This window comes from Macaca nemestrina, chromosome 7 (genome assembly GCF_043159975.1).
Source record: "Macaca nemestrina isolate mMacNem1 chromosome 7, mMacNem.hap1, whole genome shotgun sequence".
In the NCBI taxonomy this organism is placed as follows: Eukaryota; Metazoa; Chordata; class Mammalia; order Primates; family Cercopithecidae; genus Macaca; species Macaca nemestrina.
In genome coordinates, this window is record NC_092131.1 from 31,709,089 (window position 1) to 31,724,377 (window position 15,289).

The following is a 15,289-nucleotide window of genomic DNA, read 5'->3' on the forward strand; positions in this document are numbered from 1 at the left end:
CTCTCTATCTAACCTTCCCACCAGAGAGTCTTTGAAAACAGAGGCACCCTAGGTAAGCCAGATGATTGGGCATGGCATCTACTTTCTGACAAGTATATTATCATAGGAATCGAGCCTAATAAAACACTATGGAGCCCTCTTGTCCACTGTTAACACTGTAAACTTGGTACTGACTTGAAAATGCTTTCATCTTAACTGCTTTTCTTTTCAAGTTCTGAAGATGAACTGTTTGCCTTTCAAGGTGCAATTAAAGGGTATGGTTTTCAAACTAGCAAAAATTCTTAGTTTTAAAACTGTAGATCAATAGCTTTTTATTCTATATTTTTTATATTTTTACATTCTATCTATAGATCAGTGTTTTGGTTGTATTATGTTCTATAATTTGAAACTCATACTTATTGGTAAAAGCAGAGTCAATAAAGTAAAAACCCAATCTCAGTACCAGAAACATCAAAAACTATGGATCTCAACTAGAGACAATTTTGCAGCCCCTCTCCCAATTTGGCAATATCCAAAAACATTTTTGATACTCATGACTTGAAGCAGAGGAGGAGGAGTTGGTGAACTACTGACATTTAGTGGGCGGAGGCCAGGGATGCTGCTCAACATCCTGCAATGCACAGCACAGCCCCACAACAGAGAATTATCTGGCCCAAAATGCCAGTAGTGCCTAAGTTGCGAACCCTGATCCACGGTGATGAACAAAGCAGAGGGCTGGAAGAGGTAGGCCGTCCCGTTTAGGGAAACTACTTGAGAAGAGAGGAGCCTGTGCACGTTAGCTGGATGCAGCAGTCAACATCCCATAGAAGCAACAATACCACTTCCTTGCCATGGCTGGGCCAGGGCCTCAAATGATCTGAAGCCTCCAGATCCAGAAACAATCAGAAGGCAGCCGGACCTTCAGACAAACTGGTAGAACTGAAATTACTCACGAGTCATACAGTTCACCCTTCCTTGCCTAACCGGGGCAGAAAGAAGATCCTGTAACCATAGAAGAGAATGATCCATGGATCCAGGGAAAAAAAAATATCTTGCTCATCTCAATGTCCCCAATGCCTAGCATAGCGCCTGGCACATATCAGACATTCAGTAAATGTTACGTAAATGGAACGAACTTGTTCTAGACACCTCTGTTGCCTGCCCTTATACAGCCTTGTGGCATGTCACTTCAACTCTTTAGTCCTATTTCCCTACATGTAAAATGTGGATGGATTATTAAGGATGTGACAGTATGAGGTATGTGACCCTGCTTTGTGAACTCTAAAGCAATACACAAATGCAAAGGATGAAAGATTAGAAAGCTACTTCTAGGGCACCAAGTCTGTGTCTAAGTATTATTTTAGAGGTTAATAGTAGTAATTTCCTCACTGACAATCTTCTCATTAGAACAGTACTCTAAATTTTATCAGATGCAAACCTATTTTCATTTTAAATGGAAAAACAAATATGGCCTATGAAATCTATTATTTTTCCTGCACTGGGTTTCATCCAAAAGAGAGGAGGCACTACTCTCAGCCAAGATCTACAAGTGCCTCAGGAAGGGGTTTGGTACTTGAACTGAGTTTATTCAGAAAATTATTAATATAGAAGGCTACTATTAACGATACCAAAAATATCATTCACTGAGTTCGACTGCAGGCCAGGTAATATACTAAGCACTTTATACTAATTATTCTTCTTCTACCCCCAAACTCTACAAGGTAAATACATCAACCTCATGTTACATATGGAAAGGGGCTTAGAGAAAGTATACAAGTTATCCAAGATCGCACAGCAAGTAAGCATCAGAGCCAGGGCAGTGTATGTCTAAAGCCCATGTGTTCACTGAATGGCCACTACAACACAGAAAGCACAGATACTCATCTCATTTACTAAAGTCAATCAAATGTTTCCCTATTCAGAAGATACCTCTGAATTCCAGTACTTTTCATTCTCCTGAAGATGCAAACAGATTAACTGAGCTAAGGAAGAAGTATTCGTTTGCTTTTAGCTACTTAAAACTTTCAGGCACAGCTGAAACTGCAGCTGTGCCTTGACTACTATCCCTTATCAGCAAATAATACATCATATATGCTGAACCCTAAGAAAACTAATTATAAACTCACTTTGGAAAGAAGCTTTCCTTCTTAATGTTGTATCTTGAATTCAATTAACACTCATTTTCGGCATGCTGACATAAAATACACCAAAACATATTCTCAGGGACCCATACCTCACTTGCCTTTATGGTTCCTGAATGCTCTTCCTTTGAAATCAAAGTAAAAACATTGTCTTAATGAGTTCAGGGGAAATAGCAGAGTCTCAGAATACTATTCCTGACTTTAGCATCACACAAGGCTAGGAAAAAAATGTTTCAGGCCAGTAGTCATCTGTGGTAACCAGACTCCCAAGATGACTCCCAATTACCCAACCTCCTATTAATGCACACCCCGGTGTAGTACTTCTCACACTGCACCAGGTCTGGTCTGTATAACTGATCACACACAGCAGAAGCAATAGGTTGCCACTTCTGAGATTAGGTTACACAAGACCGTGGCTTTCACTGTGGGCTCTCTTTCTGACTCTCCTCATCCCTCTCAGATCACTTACTCAAGGGGAAGCCAACTATCATGTCCTGAGGACGCTGATGGGCATGCGGAGGGGCCCATGTGAAAAGGGACTGAGACTCTAAGTCCAACAGCTTTATGAGGAAATGAGCTCTGCCAACAGCCATGTGAGTGAGCTTGGAAGCAAATCCTTCGGCCCTAGTAGAGCCTTGACAGAACTGAGGTCCCTGCCGACAGTTAGACTATAACCTCGTAAGAAGACTCAACTAGAACCATCCAGCTAAGTCACTCTCAGATTCCAAGTGATAAAATGTTCATTGTTTAGCGCTAGTAATTTTTTTTGTTTGTTTATTTTTTTTGAGATGGAGTCTCCCTCTGTCGCCCAGGGTGGAGTGCAGTGGCGCGATCTTGGCTTACTGCAACCTCCACCTCCCAGGTTCAGGCAATTCTCCTGTCTCAGTCTCCCGAGTAGCTAAGATTACAGGACTATGCTACCACGCCTGGCTAATTTTCATATTTTTAGTAGAAACAAGGTTTCACCATAGTGGTCAGGCTGGTCTCAAACTCCTGATCTTAGGTGATTCACCCGCCTAAGCCTCCCAAAGTGCTGGGATAACAAGCATGAGCCACTGCGCCCAGCCTAGAGCTAATAAGTTGTGGGCAAATTTTTCTGCAGCAACAGATAATACCGAATCTTTGAAACTAATTCCCTTCTTCCTAAACAGTAGCTTCTAGTTTCAAGAAAACAAACCCCCGCTCTGAATTCCCACTATTGCCAGGGGGAGCAGGGGGCAGAAAAAAGCAAGGCACATCCTCTGATCTGAGAGCTTGCTAATTCTTTCATACTCCTAACCACAGAAGACTATAAAGTGAGAACTGAAAGAGTAACTTATACCTGTTCCTATTATAATAAGGAGCTACAGAATTAGTTTATCACCTGTAATCAAAAGTTGGTATTAATAAGTTACCATCTGGGTTTGTTTCTCCCCATTTAAGAGCTTATTAACCAAGTAGCTTAATAAGAGGTGTTTTTTGCATCTAATTAATAGACATCTTAAAATACAGTTTATGGCTTACATCATTTCTAAAAAACTTTTCTTAGTAAATAATAATGCGCTTAACAAAAATAAAAGTTGTTTCAGAATTTAGAAAAACGTGGGAAAAAGTCACTCTTAGATCTACTGCCCAAAGGTATTTTTGCTCTATTATTTTCCAGGGTAGAGGTGGCACATTGTAACCCTTTGTAATCAGACTTCTGAATCTAGTAGTACACAAGACTGAGGGAGAGGTTATTCAGAGAAATATCGCACATCAGTTCCGAAATTATTCCTATAAGTAATGAGAATATATAATAGAAGAATTTGTTTTTCAGTTTCATTCAGACAGTGACATGAAAGGCAGCAACCTCCCCAGGTTGACAGGTTCGATACTGCGACCAGTACAATCAGGTACACTTTCCAGAGATACAATTTTCCTCAGGACTCTGCTATTGAGCTGGGGGCTGTGCCTCAAGACATCCCTTTTCTTAGAGCTAACAGTTATTCACCTTCAGGTAGATGAAATGTCTTCTCAGAGTAAATTTTTAAAGAGCATGGATTCTGGGGCCTGCATATCTAAGAATGTCTTTCTGCTGCCTTTCCATATAAAATATACCTTTACTGTATATAAAATGCAAGGTGAAGTGAGTCACTTTTTCCCTCTCAAAACTCTATGGGCAAATGTAGCCCTTAACACTTACTATTGTAGGGATGAATGTCAGTTTTATTTTCATGTCCCACCCCCAACTTTTTTTTTAAGAGACAGTATCCCTCTCTGCCAACCAAGCTCTGGAGTGCAGTGTTGTAATCATAGCTCAGTGCAGTCTTGAACTCCTGGGCTCAAGGGATCCTCCTGCCTCAGCGTCCCAAAGTGTTAGGAATACAGGTCTGAGCCACTGCACCAAGGCTTCAATCCCTTTTAAGAGTTTTCTTTCCTTAGTCCTGAGCATATGTGAAAAAAAGAAAAACTAAAATAAAATACTTTTTAAAAAGATCCATTTCAGTAGAGGTATCTTCTCATTAATTTTCTCTTCTAAACTTTAGACTTCATTTTTCTTTTCTTTTTTTTTTTTTTTGAGACGGAGTCTTGCTCTGTCGCCCAGGCTGGAGTGCAGTGGCCGGATCTCAGCTCACTGCAAGCTCCGCCTCCCAGGTTTATGCCATTCTCCTGCCTCAGCCTCCCGAGTAGCTGGGACTACCGGCGCCCACCACCTCGCCCGGCTAGTTTTTTGTATTTTTTAGTGGAGACAGGGTTTCACCATGTTAGCCCATGTTGGGATGGTCTCGATCTCCTGACCTCGTGATCCACCCGTCTCGGCCTCCCAAAGTGCTGGGATTACAGGCTTGAGCCACCGCGCCCAGCCTAGACTTCATTTTTCAACTCAAGAACACTTTTTTCTCTTCAGTTGTATCTTCTTCTTCTCCAGCACTTTAGTTTCTTCCTTGGGAATATTTATACACTCACAGATTTGGCCTCTTCAGAGCTACTAAGTTCTACGGCGATTTTTTTCTGTAGCAATAGAGAATACAGATGGCCTATTGCCAAGGTTTCCTCAAACTACAAGGCTGATAGAACTGCACTCGACAATGAAATGGAGGCCCACATGAGAAGTGCTGGGCCTGCCCTGAAGGTAGATAGCAAGCCTCTGCATCCTTTCTCTACAGTCACCTTGAGGTTCAGAAATGCAAGGCCAGTTTCAGTCAGAAAATCAGGCAGCTACAGTTTGAGGCAGGGTGTGGTTCCATCCTTCTCTTCCCATTGAGTATCTTTCAGTTTCTGGTTTTTTTTTTTTTTTTTGAGATGGAGTCTCACTCTGTCACCCAGGCTCCAGGGCAGTGGCGTGATCTTGGCTCATTGCAAGCTCCACCTCCCAGGTTCACACCATTCTCCTGCCTGAGCCTCTCGAGCAGCTGGGATTACAGGCGCCCACCACCACACCCGGCTAACTTTTTTGTATTTTTAGTAGAGTCGGAGTTTCACCATGTTAGCCAGGATGGTCTTGATCTTCTGACCTTGTGATCCACCCGCCTCGGCTTCCCAAAGTGCTGGGATTACAGGCGTGAGCCATCACACCTGGCCTGAGTATCTTTCAGTTTCTATTTGGTGGCTCTAACTCCCAGAATACACTTAGATAGGGAAGCTTAGTGTTTTCTGTGTGTATCTGTGTTTGAGGGTAAGAAGCAATTATAGGGTATTGAGTCCTAGAAAGCACAGTCTTCAAGAATAAAGATTCCAGTTGACATGGGTAGAGAAGTGCATTCTGGAGATAGTACATTCTGGGGACTGTTGTGTTTTCTACACCTTCATTTATGGCACACTCCTGGAATGGGGTTGGAATCAGGCAGTGAGGGTTGGATGATCCTATCTCAGCCCAGCATAGCTGTATGAGATAAAAGCTTCCCAGTAGCACTGGGAGCACTGGGCTAGGGGCTCTGCATATTCTCTTGGCCAGTTGTAGATCTGAGAATGGCATGTTAACTATGTCCATGGGAGTAGAGAATGGGACCAATGGTAATCTATGCACCCTTGCCAGCAAATACCAAGAGGCCTTCGAACAAATTCTGCAAAATAAGAGAAAAGGGAATATCATTCTAAAAGTTCAGAGAAAGAACGAATCTTTGAAGATGACTGCCAGTGGAAACCACAAGAATTCAAGTGGGCAGTTGAGGCTACTTACCAGTTAAGATGTTACAATGTTGGGAGGTAGACTATGACTGAAAAGAATCACGGCATCTCAGTGTTACAAGGGATTTCAGAAGTCTTCCGTTCAACCCTCTCAACTCCACAGCAACTAAGTAAGCAGTCAGAAAGCCCATGTTTGAATCCCCCCCGACTTATCTAGAAGTCATTACGCATTACATGGTGAAACAATTCGCTTCATTTTTACAGAGTCCTAATTTTTAGAATGCTATTTTTTATCCACAGCAACATTTAACACTCTGTACTTTCTATTCCTGAGTTCTGTCCTGTGGAGCCACATGGAATAATCCCAATATTTCTTTTAAGAGGTAGACTCTTTCAAGAGATGGATGTTTCTTTCAAGACATAGACCTTCAAGTACAATAGTATCATATCTACCTCCCAAGGTGTGTTTTTCAGTTGTCCCTAAGGATACTAGCAGAACTGTGAATATATCCATATAAGCACACTATGCTAGATTCGAGAATCTCACATGCAATACTACCAACTGCAACAATAGTAAATACACTCTTGGTCAGCATCCCTACTTACAGAATAGAAATCAGAACACCCCCACCTACCATACATATTCTTTTACACAGCTCCAGGAACCCCTGATTAATGACCTCCACTTGCAAAGGAGGCTACTTACCTTAACCATGAAATAATGAATGCTATTGATCCAACAAGCTACTGCTATAGAGTGTTATTGATCACCCAATCTTTGGTTAAAACGGTCCTCATTTAGCAATTTCACTGTCACAAACACCTGGAGCAAAGCACACTCATAATTAAAGAGTTTGGGGGAGTTAAAGTGAGAGGTGATGGACAGAGATCTCAGCTTTCTCCCATTTATTCTTGCTTCTGAGCTATTGTTTGTGTCAGAAGGGATATTGATTTTCTATAAAAATAAGAAAACAAGAGGCACCAAGGGGCCGCAGAAGGTCAGCCTGGGCTGGAGAAGGAGGGGGTAGGTTTAGCACTCTATCTCTGTCACTTGCCTTCCAAGAGAGGAGAATCTTTTCTTTCCTGTGAGATCAGCCTCTAATACATCACCTTAGGAAGGCTCCTGAATGTGACTTCTGGCCATCACCCAACCAATTCACTTATGAAAAAAAAAGAAGCTATACTATATTCAAGGGGAACAAACAAATGATGTGTTAGTAAAGAATAGAGCAAAATTAGGCTACAGTCACCTAATAGCTAATAGCTATTAATAGCTGCTATATAGACAATTTAAATAAAGATCAGTAGAAAATAATTTTACAGTAATTGTTCTACTTTAGAATACTCATAAATACACATACACAGAAAAATATTAAAATAAGTTTGATCTCTATGCAAGCAGGAAAAAACTATTATACCATAACCATTTTTAGTTCCTCAAAACTTGTGAGGGATTGGCTGGTGTAATATTAAAGGAAGACCAGAAACAGAAAAGCAAACAAATATTGATGAAGTCTATAACTACTCCATGTTTAGTTCACAAACAGTGAGTTTAAGGAAATTAGAAATAGGCTGATTGAGACATACATTTTCAAATCCAAAACACCTAAAACATGCTTTAAAAAAAAACCCAAAAACTCTACCATTGACCAGGCTAAGCTAAGCTTAACAATCAACTTCATCTTAATAATCTTACAACGTGGATCATTACTCTGACAACCCTCAATATCACTGCTAAAAAGTAAAATTCTACATTTTGATCTGTATGTGAACAGTGGCACATCCAAGTAGATTTATGAAAGGGTAACCAAGAAGATTCTTGAAAGTATTTCTTTTAAAAATGCAGGGGAAACAAAAAAGTAGAAAATTATTGACAGAATTAACAAACTGACCAAGACAGTATAATATCCAAATCATAAGCTATTATCTACTTAAACTCTAATGCTAGCCCTTTTTAAAGGTGTGCCTAACAATTAAGGGAGATTTTAGTTCCACTCTCCTCTTGAAGAGAGGCTGAACACCACATGCGGTCAAAGAGTAAGAATCACCCCCTCTCCCACAGAATGGATTTAGGGGAAAAAAAATACAAAGCACTTATGTTTGTAACTACAGATGAATCGAGACAAGTCTAGGGGAATTTAGAACTCCTAAATAACTAGAAGATTTTAAAGAACTTTCCTCATGCCATGTGTGCCACCACTCCGCCCATTATTCCTTCACAGCTACAAGCCCTTTAGCATCTACATATTGAAAGAACTCTCAAGTGAGGGGCCAGGGTAATAGCCCAAATGGGTGAATGAGGTCTCCTCAATTTGAAAAGAGGAAGAATTTCACAAGAATTCCCATCCACTTAATTTTATCCAGACTCTCAGGTAACGAGAATTTATATTATTACATCCTGACTAGAATGTGCAATAGATGTGTCTGGAGTAAGAAGGAACAGAAAAGATGAAGCATCTCATGCTAGATTATAGGCTCTGCATCTGGAGCCACACTTGAGCTGTTATCTCAGAGCAGACAGAGTTAACAGTCTCTCTTTCACATACAGTTATGTCGTAGTTTAATAAGAAATTATGGGGAAGAAACATACACAAAGCTACTATCCCAAAAGGCTACTGTTAAAATCACCATTCTCAATACTAAGAAGAATTCTATTTGGTATATATGCTCAATGTTAAAACAAACTTGAATATCTCAGTAGAGGGTTTCAATAGTGTGAAAGGCTACAAGTTGACTAAGCATTTCTTGTTTGATTAAAAATAGTCTGATGAGGAAAATAAATACCTTTATAATCCAAATATATACATATAAATTCTGTAAATAGACCTTAGAAGGAAGGAGGCATTAGAGGAAAATTAGGAAAGTCAAAATATGAGCCTATCTCAATATAGTCTGCAGACTGGCAAATACAAAGTTAATAAGAAAAAGTTTAAAAGCTGGATTAAAAACCATCCATGAAAGGTACAGGTAAACAGACCTAAGCAGCTTTTCCTGTTACTGACACAGCCTCACCTCAGAGTTCCTAAGATTAATGTCTTTGTTTTTAAGATAAACTTCAGAAAGGTCATCTGTTCTACAGCTGGGAAAGTTAAATTGAGACAGAACAACTCAAAGGGCAGCAGAACGTGGTGGTTACGAATGAGCTTTGGAATCAGGCTTGATTCCCCGTTTTGGCACTGGGTGACCTTAGGCAAATTATCTAAGCTCTTATAACCTCAGCTTCCCTTCTATAAATACAAATAGTGGTATCCACCATATAGTGGAATTGTAAACATTAAATAAGAGTATATGTTAAGTCCATAGTACAGTGCCTGGCCCATAGTTAAGTGCTTAATAAATGTCAACTAATATTAACAATAATAGAATACACTGGTTCTCAACAGGGAGTACTCGATCCACCTAGGGATCACCCCTGGAGGCTTTTGGGTTGATACAATGAAAAGGGGGTGTGAACAATGCAGAGATGCTAAATATTCTGCAATGCACCATAAAGAACTGTCCCATCCAAAACACCAATGGCATCCTCGCTATTAAGTAAAAGATAATCACAGATTAAGATTAATAACATTAAAGTATCAAGCTGGGGGGTATCAATGTTCCTAGGACTATCTGAGATGTAAAAGCTAAAAAATGTCACCAAAACTACACTTACATTTCTAAACACGTACCCATTAGAGACAAATTTTTCTGGCTTGATCACATCTGATGTAAGACTAATGGGACTCGGTACTGTTATTTTCAAAGCCCACCACGTGTTCAGACAATTTGAATGTCAGCCATAAAAAAATAAATTCAATATAGTCAAACCACGAGTAGCAGAAAACAAAATTATAGCCAAAAAGTATCTAAAGCCATGATTCTTAATGAGGACAGGCAACTTAACGGAACATTTATAAACTCCATATGCCTGGTGCTAACATTTTCTCTTTCTCACACACACATGCACACACACGCACACACACACACACACACACACCAGCCTCTGCTGAGACCTGAGTTCTAAAAAACAATATTTATGTACAAACTACATGGCATAATAAGCAACAAATTGTTTTTTAAAATTATTAGCTGTGCATTTGAGGTACGCGTTTTAAACAGTTTTTACAAACAACTGTGTTTCTACAGCCTTCCTGACAGAGGGAAATAGACACTTGAATGGTACCTTAAAAAGCTAAACTACTGACTGATTCAAGGAAGTCTTCAAAGTCAATACCACAGTGGCTGGTTTGAAAGAAGGTGAACCCACTAAGACTGCGGATGTGTACTTTGGGAAACATTAACCAGGAAAATCTTTGACTTAGTAAGGGAGATCTCACCATTCTGACATGTTCTCATCAGAGCCCTGTTTTTGTTCATCTGTTTCACACTCCATCCTTTCTTTCCTTCCTGCTTTGCTTAGGAAAGTCCTGTTTTCTGCTGATTCACACAATCCGTGGCCTGATGAGGTCCAGGGAGTATTCTCCTTCCAGCGGGACAGACGCTGCTTCTTAGCAGATTTGAACCTGCAGCCTCTCTCATAGCTCCAATCTGACACCTTCAGTTTCTGCTGAAGGCTAGCAGCCACCTCTGATGTCACTCGCTTCACCTTCCGCCTGCGCCTGAGTGGTCGACAAGGTGCATTTTCAGTAAAGGAGTCAGATTCATGCCAAGAATGCTGCTTACTCTTAACAATGGCATTGAGAGCTGGGTGTCGTTTGGCCACCATTGTGTCATCAGAGTCACTAAAATTGGTCACGGGAGCCACTTCTCGACAGTCCTTAGTGGCCTCATCCAGACTTGACTCAGAGGCCTCGCTGTAGCAGCAGGTATGCTCTGCCAGGTGAGTGAAGTCAGAACGACGCTTCCGACCTCGGCGTTTCCGAAGCTGCCTCCTCTGCTGCCGGGGGCTCAGGGCCATCTCCTCCCACAGCTCACCAAGCTTATTCTGCTCAGATGTCTGCTCCAAGGCTGAGGCTAAGTCGTGTACCAGCTCATCCATGAGGCCACATCTGCCAAAAGGAAGTTTGGCGGGGGGTGGGGGGGAGAAAGAAAAGAAAAAGAAAAAGAAAGCCTGAAAAGGATCTGTTGTTTCGGAATAATTTGATGAAACAGATCATGGTAGTCCACAGTACTGCCTGTCTAAATGAAATAAGTCACCTTTCATCTGGCTACACTTAGATTCTGTTCCTACCACTTCCTAAAGCCACTAAAAATAGATGTTTTGTCCCTTGTTAAACGCCTGAAGTCAACATATTCTTAAGCACAAAAACCTACTCACCAGATGACAACTGGGACAGGACCCAAAACAAATTCGGGGGACTAGATCCTTCTCACTTTTCCCCAGTTAAACTTGTCACTGAATTACCTAATGATGAGATCCAGAAAGATTAGAGACTGTCTCACTAGACAGGAGTAGAAAAACATACAACTTCAAAATCACACTAGAGTTGCAGAAACACAGAGCAGGACACGGTCTCATCGAGGTATTGAGAATGAATGAAAAACTGTTCTTTGGCCTGGGGTCACTGCTGACAATGACCATGGCAGAAAGAAACAGAAAGACAACTTAGTGATACCCTTTAAGGAAGAATGCAGTTTTCATGATCCAAGAAATTGTAGTGGCCCAGGTTTGAAGTCAGAATGGAGAAGAGACTAAGTTTGCACCCATTCTGGTACCAACTACCACCTGGAAGCTACCAGGTATAGAACCTTATACAGTAGGTCATATATTTTTGAATAATTAACAATTTTTAAGCCCCTCTCCTACTCTTCAGAAAATAAATGTCCGAATGTCCGTCCTAGTTATGTGCTTCAGTGCCACACAATCACACAAAAATAGGATACAACAGCAGCTGAAATGACAGGGATAGGGTGAAGTTTCTAAGATTTCTGGCTGAACTGCTTTCCAAAATTTCTTATTTTTCTGTTTATCCTCAAACCAAACATCACACTTCAGGAGTCACTTCAGAGGCAAACATTTCAACAAATGAGAGTAGTAGGAACAATCTTCAAAATTCCCTCTTAAGGGGAAATGTTTAATTTGTATAGCAGCTAATTAAATACACATTAAACTTTTAGCACTTTTCCCTTGCCTCTATGCCCAAAGTATTTCAATATCATGTTAAAATTCTATGTGGTGCCGCTCTCTCACCATATTCCCATTCATTCAGTTTTCACTTTGCAAAGGGCTTTCTAAAACCTGTTTTCACGCTGTGCCTATGCCAATGAATTTAAAGACAGGAAAACAGTCCTGGGGCTTATCTGCCACACCTGTAGGAGCAATGGTGACATCTACTTCCAACACTACCATACAAACGAAGCTTCTCAAAGTGTCCAAAGGCACATACATTTAAACAAGACCAAGTTCTTTTAAGCATTAAGAAGTGATTTATTAACAGCTGTGAAAAGAAGGGGAAAAAATGGAAAAAAAAAAAAAAGTGGATTAAAATGCCATGATTGAGGTTTGGGAGACACCTGTCCCTAAGACCAAAATAAAGAAACAAGTGGGAACAGCATGCCTAAATCTACTTCCCTAATAAAGAATTACTGCTTTAAAAACTCAGGCAACTAAAATACAAAAAAATAATAATAATAACAAATAAAAACCTCAGGCAGAATAGCACAAACTTGAACACGGAACGAAGTCACCAAACAACTGGTAGTCGAATGCTTGTGCAGAATCCTTTCCTGCCTCAAAGCCTGTAATTCGAACAGTGGGTGACAGAAGAACCCTAGGGCTCCCCCCATCTCCAGTCGCGGGTGCACACTCTCGAGAGGACCCGGCGTCCAGGCACGCACCCGGGTAGAGATGAGGCTGAGTCACGCACAGGAAGGAACGGGTAGGGCAGCTGGTGGACAGCAAGTAAGAAGAGAAACAGGAGCAGGGTGGAAGTGAGGGGCGGAGTAGGAGGTGGGAGAGGCAGGAGGCAACTTCTCATTTGGGCTCACCAGGGGCGGGGGTCGGCTCTTCTAGGGCAAAAACTGAAAAAATGCAAGTCGTGGCGACTGAGCTCCCTCCGGGATCGGGGGTCGCAACACGGCCACATATGTGAGAAAAACTGTGTTTCGAAGGACTCTCCACCTCGCCCCGGCCCGTCCCTGAGGGCTGGGGCGACCATGGCTCGGGACACCAAGCCCTCACGCTGCCGCCAGCCCCAGAGAGGCAGAAAGAAGAAAGAGGAAGAGGGGGCTGTGGCCCCGAAGACGGCCCGACCCACATCCCCAGGGATGGGGACAAGGGCCCTGAAAAGCAAGGCCCCACCACCCTCACCCTCCGGCCAGCTGCCGCAGCCCCAAGACGCCCTTAGCCGCTCAACCGCGGCTTGGCGCTCCGATCCCCTCTGGTACTAGCCCCCAGAACCCCAACACTAAAACCACTCCTCCCCCTCACCAGCTGCCGCAGCCACCTCCAACGGCCGCCGCTTTTTGGGCCGACTCTCACCGCCAGGGCTTCCCTCTCTGACCTCATTTCCGGTCTGGGCCGGAGGGGTGGGGCGGCGGCGAGTGGGAGGGGCTGGCTGCAAGATTGGGCCCCTGACCCATTGCTTCCGCCCGTGGCCACACCCACTTCCGCCCCGTGGTGGGCGGAGCCACAGGAAGCCAGAAGATGGGGTAGGGGACAAGGAGGGGTGCTGAGTAAGGTCTGGCCGGGAAAGGGCGTTTCACGGGTTGAGGTGCCCATGTGGGGAAAGACCCCTGCATGCTGGCCTCATCTTCCTTAGGGGCGTCCAGAAATTGGGCGCTAGGCAGGGGTGTCAGCTTCCGCCTTGCTTTCTGACCTTTTTAATGGGCCTATGAAGTTGAAGAGAAAAGGATCTTAATGACGTCTACCCTGTGAGCTGGTACAAACATTGGGAGGGGTGGTTCTTCACTGAGTTACTCAGAACATTACAAATTGCCTTGAGCAATAAAACAAGTGATATTGGATTATAACTCAAAGTATAAAAGAAATATTCATGAGCCCATACCGATATAAATAAGTGATTGAATAAATTAACTAATGAGGAAGAAGAGATAAATCCCCCACAGAAGAATCTCAAATAACTTATGTAGACAGCCATCCTGGAGCATAACTTCCACCTCCTTAAATGTGGGCTGTGCATAGTGACTTCCTTCCCAAAAGTACAACATCTGTAAAGGGGAAAATGAGTGATTTTACAGTGGGGAAACCTGGCAAACAGTAATTCAGCCAGGTGATCAAGACTATGTGCTAAATCATGTTGATAGTATGTGGACTGATATATGATGAGAATGGCACTTTATGCTACTTTCCTAACAAATCTCATAACCCAGTCTAATTATAAGAAACAAATCAGACAAACCCTAATTGAGGGACATTCTGCAGAGTACATGACCAGTATTCTTCAAAATTGTTAAGATCAGCAAAGGTAAGGGAAGTATAAGAAACTCAGAGCCAGGAGAAGCCTGAGGAGGCATGACAATGTAATACGGTATCCTGGGTGTGACACTGCAATTAAAAAAAGAACATTAGGTAAAAACTAAGGAAATCTGGATAAAGTATCAACTTTAGTTAATAATAACATTATCAGGCCGGGCGAGGCGGCTCATGCCTGTAAACCCAGCACTTTGGGAGGCCAAGTCGGGCAGATCACCTGAGGTCGGGGGATTGAGACCATCCTGGCTAACATGGTGAAAACCCGTCTCTGCTAAAAATGCAAAAATTACACGGGCATGGTGGTGCGTGCCTGTAATCCCAGCTACTCAGGAGGCTGAGGCAGGTGAATCGCTTGAACTCTGGAGGCGGAAGTTGCAGTGAGCCGAGATCCCACTATTGCACTCCAGCCTGGGTCATGAGAGCAAAACTGCGTCTCAAAATAATAATAATAATGTATCAATTTTGGTTGCAATCGTGACGTGTGTTATACTTCTGTAAGAGTGAATAGCCGGGTGCGGTGGCTCACACCTGTAATCCCAGCACTTTGGGAGGTTGAGGTGGGCAGATCACCTGAGGTCAGGAGTTCGAGACCATCCTGGCCAACATGGTGAAACCCTGTCTCTACTAAAAATACAAAAAATTAGCTGGGCATGGTGGCACACGCCTGTAGTCCCAGTCCCTACTCGGGAGGCTAAGGCAAGAGAAT

The 15,289-nt window shown here is 42.4% G+C and overlaps 1 protein-coding gene across 20 annotated transcripts in view; it reads right to left on the minus strand.

Annotated features, from left to right (window-relative positions):
- LOC105495870 (G-patch domain containing 2 like) overlaps positions 1–13,733 on the minus strand; it is an 84,221-nt gene extending 70,488 nt beyond the window's left edge. For all 20 annotated transcript variants that reach the window (XR_011625713.1, XR_011625712.1, XR_011625711.1 and 17 more), the window contains exons 1-2: positions 13,579–13,733; positions 10,526–11,197 (exon numbers count right to left, since the gene is read on the minus strand). Coding sequence is in view for 6 of the 20 variants with exons in the window: in XM_071099818.1 (XP_070955919.1) it covers positions 10,526–11,187 (662 nt within the window). In the remaining 14 variants the exon portion in view is untranslated. The remainder of the gene's footprint in view (positions 1–10,525; positions 11,198–13,578) is intronic.
- Positions 13,734–15,289: the final 1,556 nt, after the last annotated feature.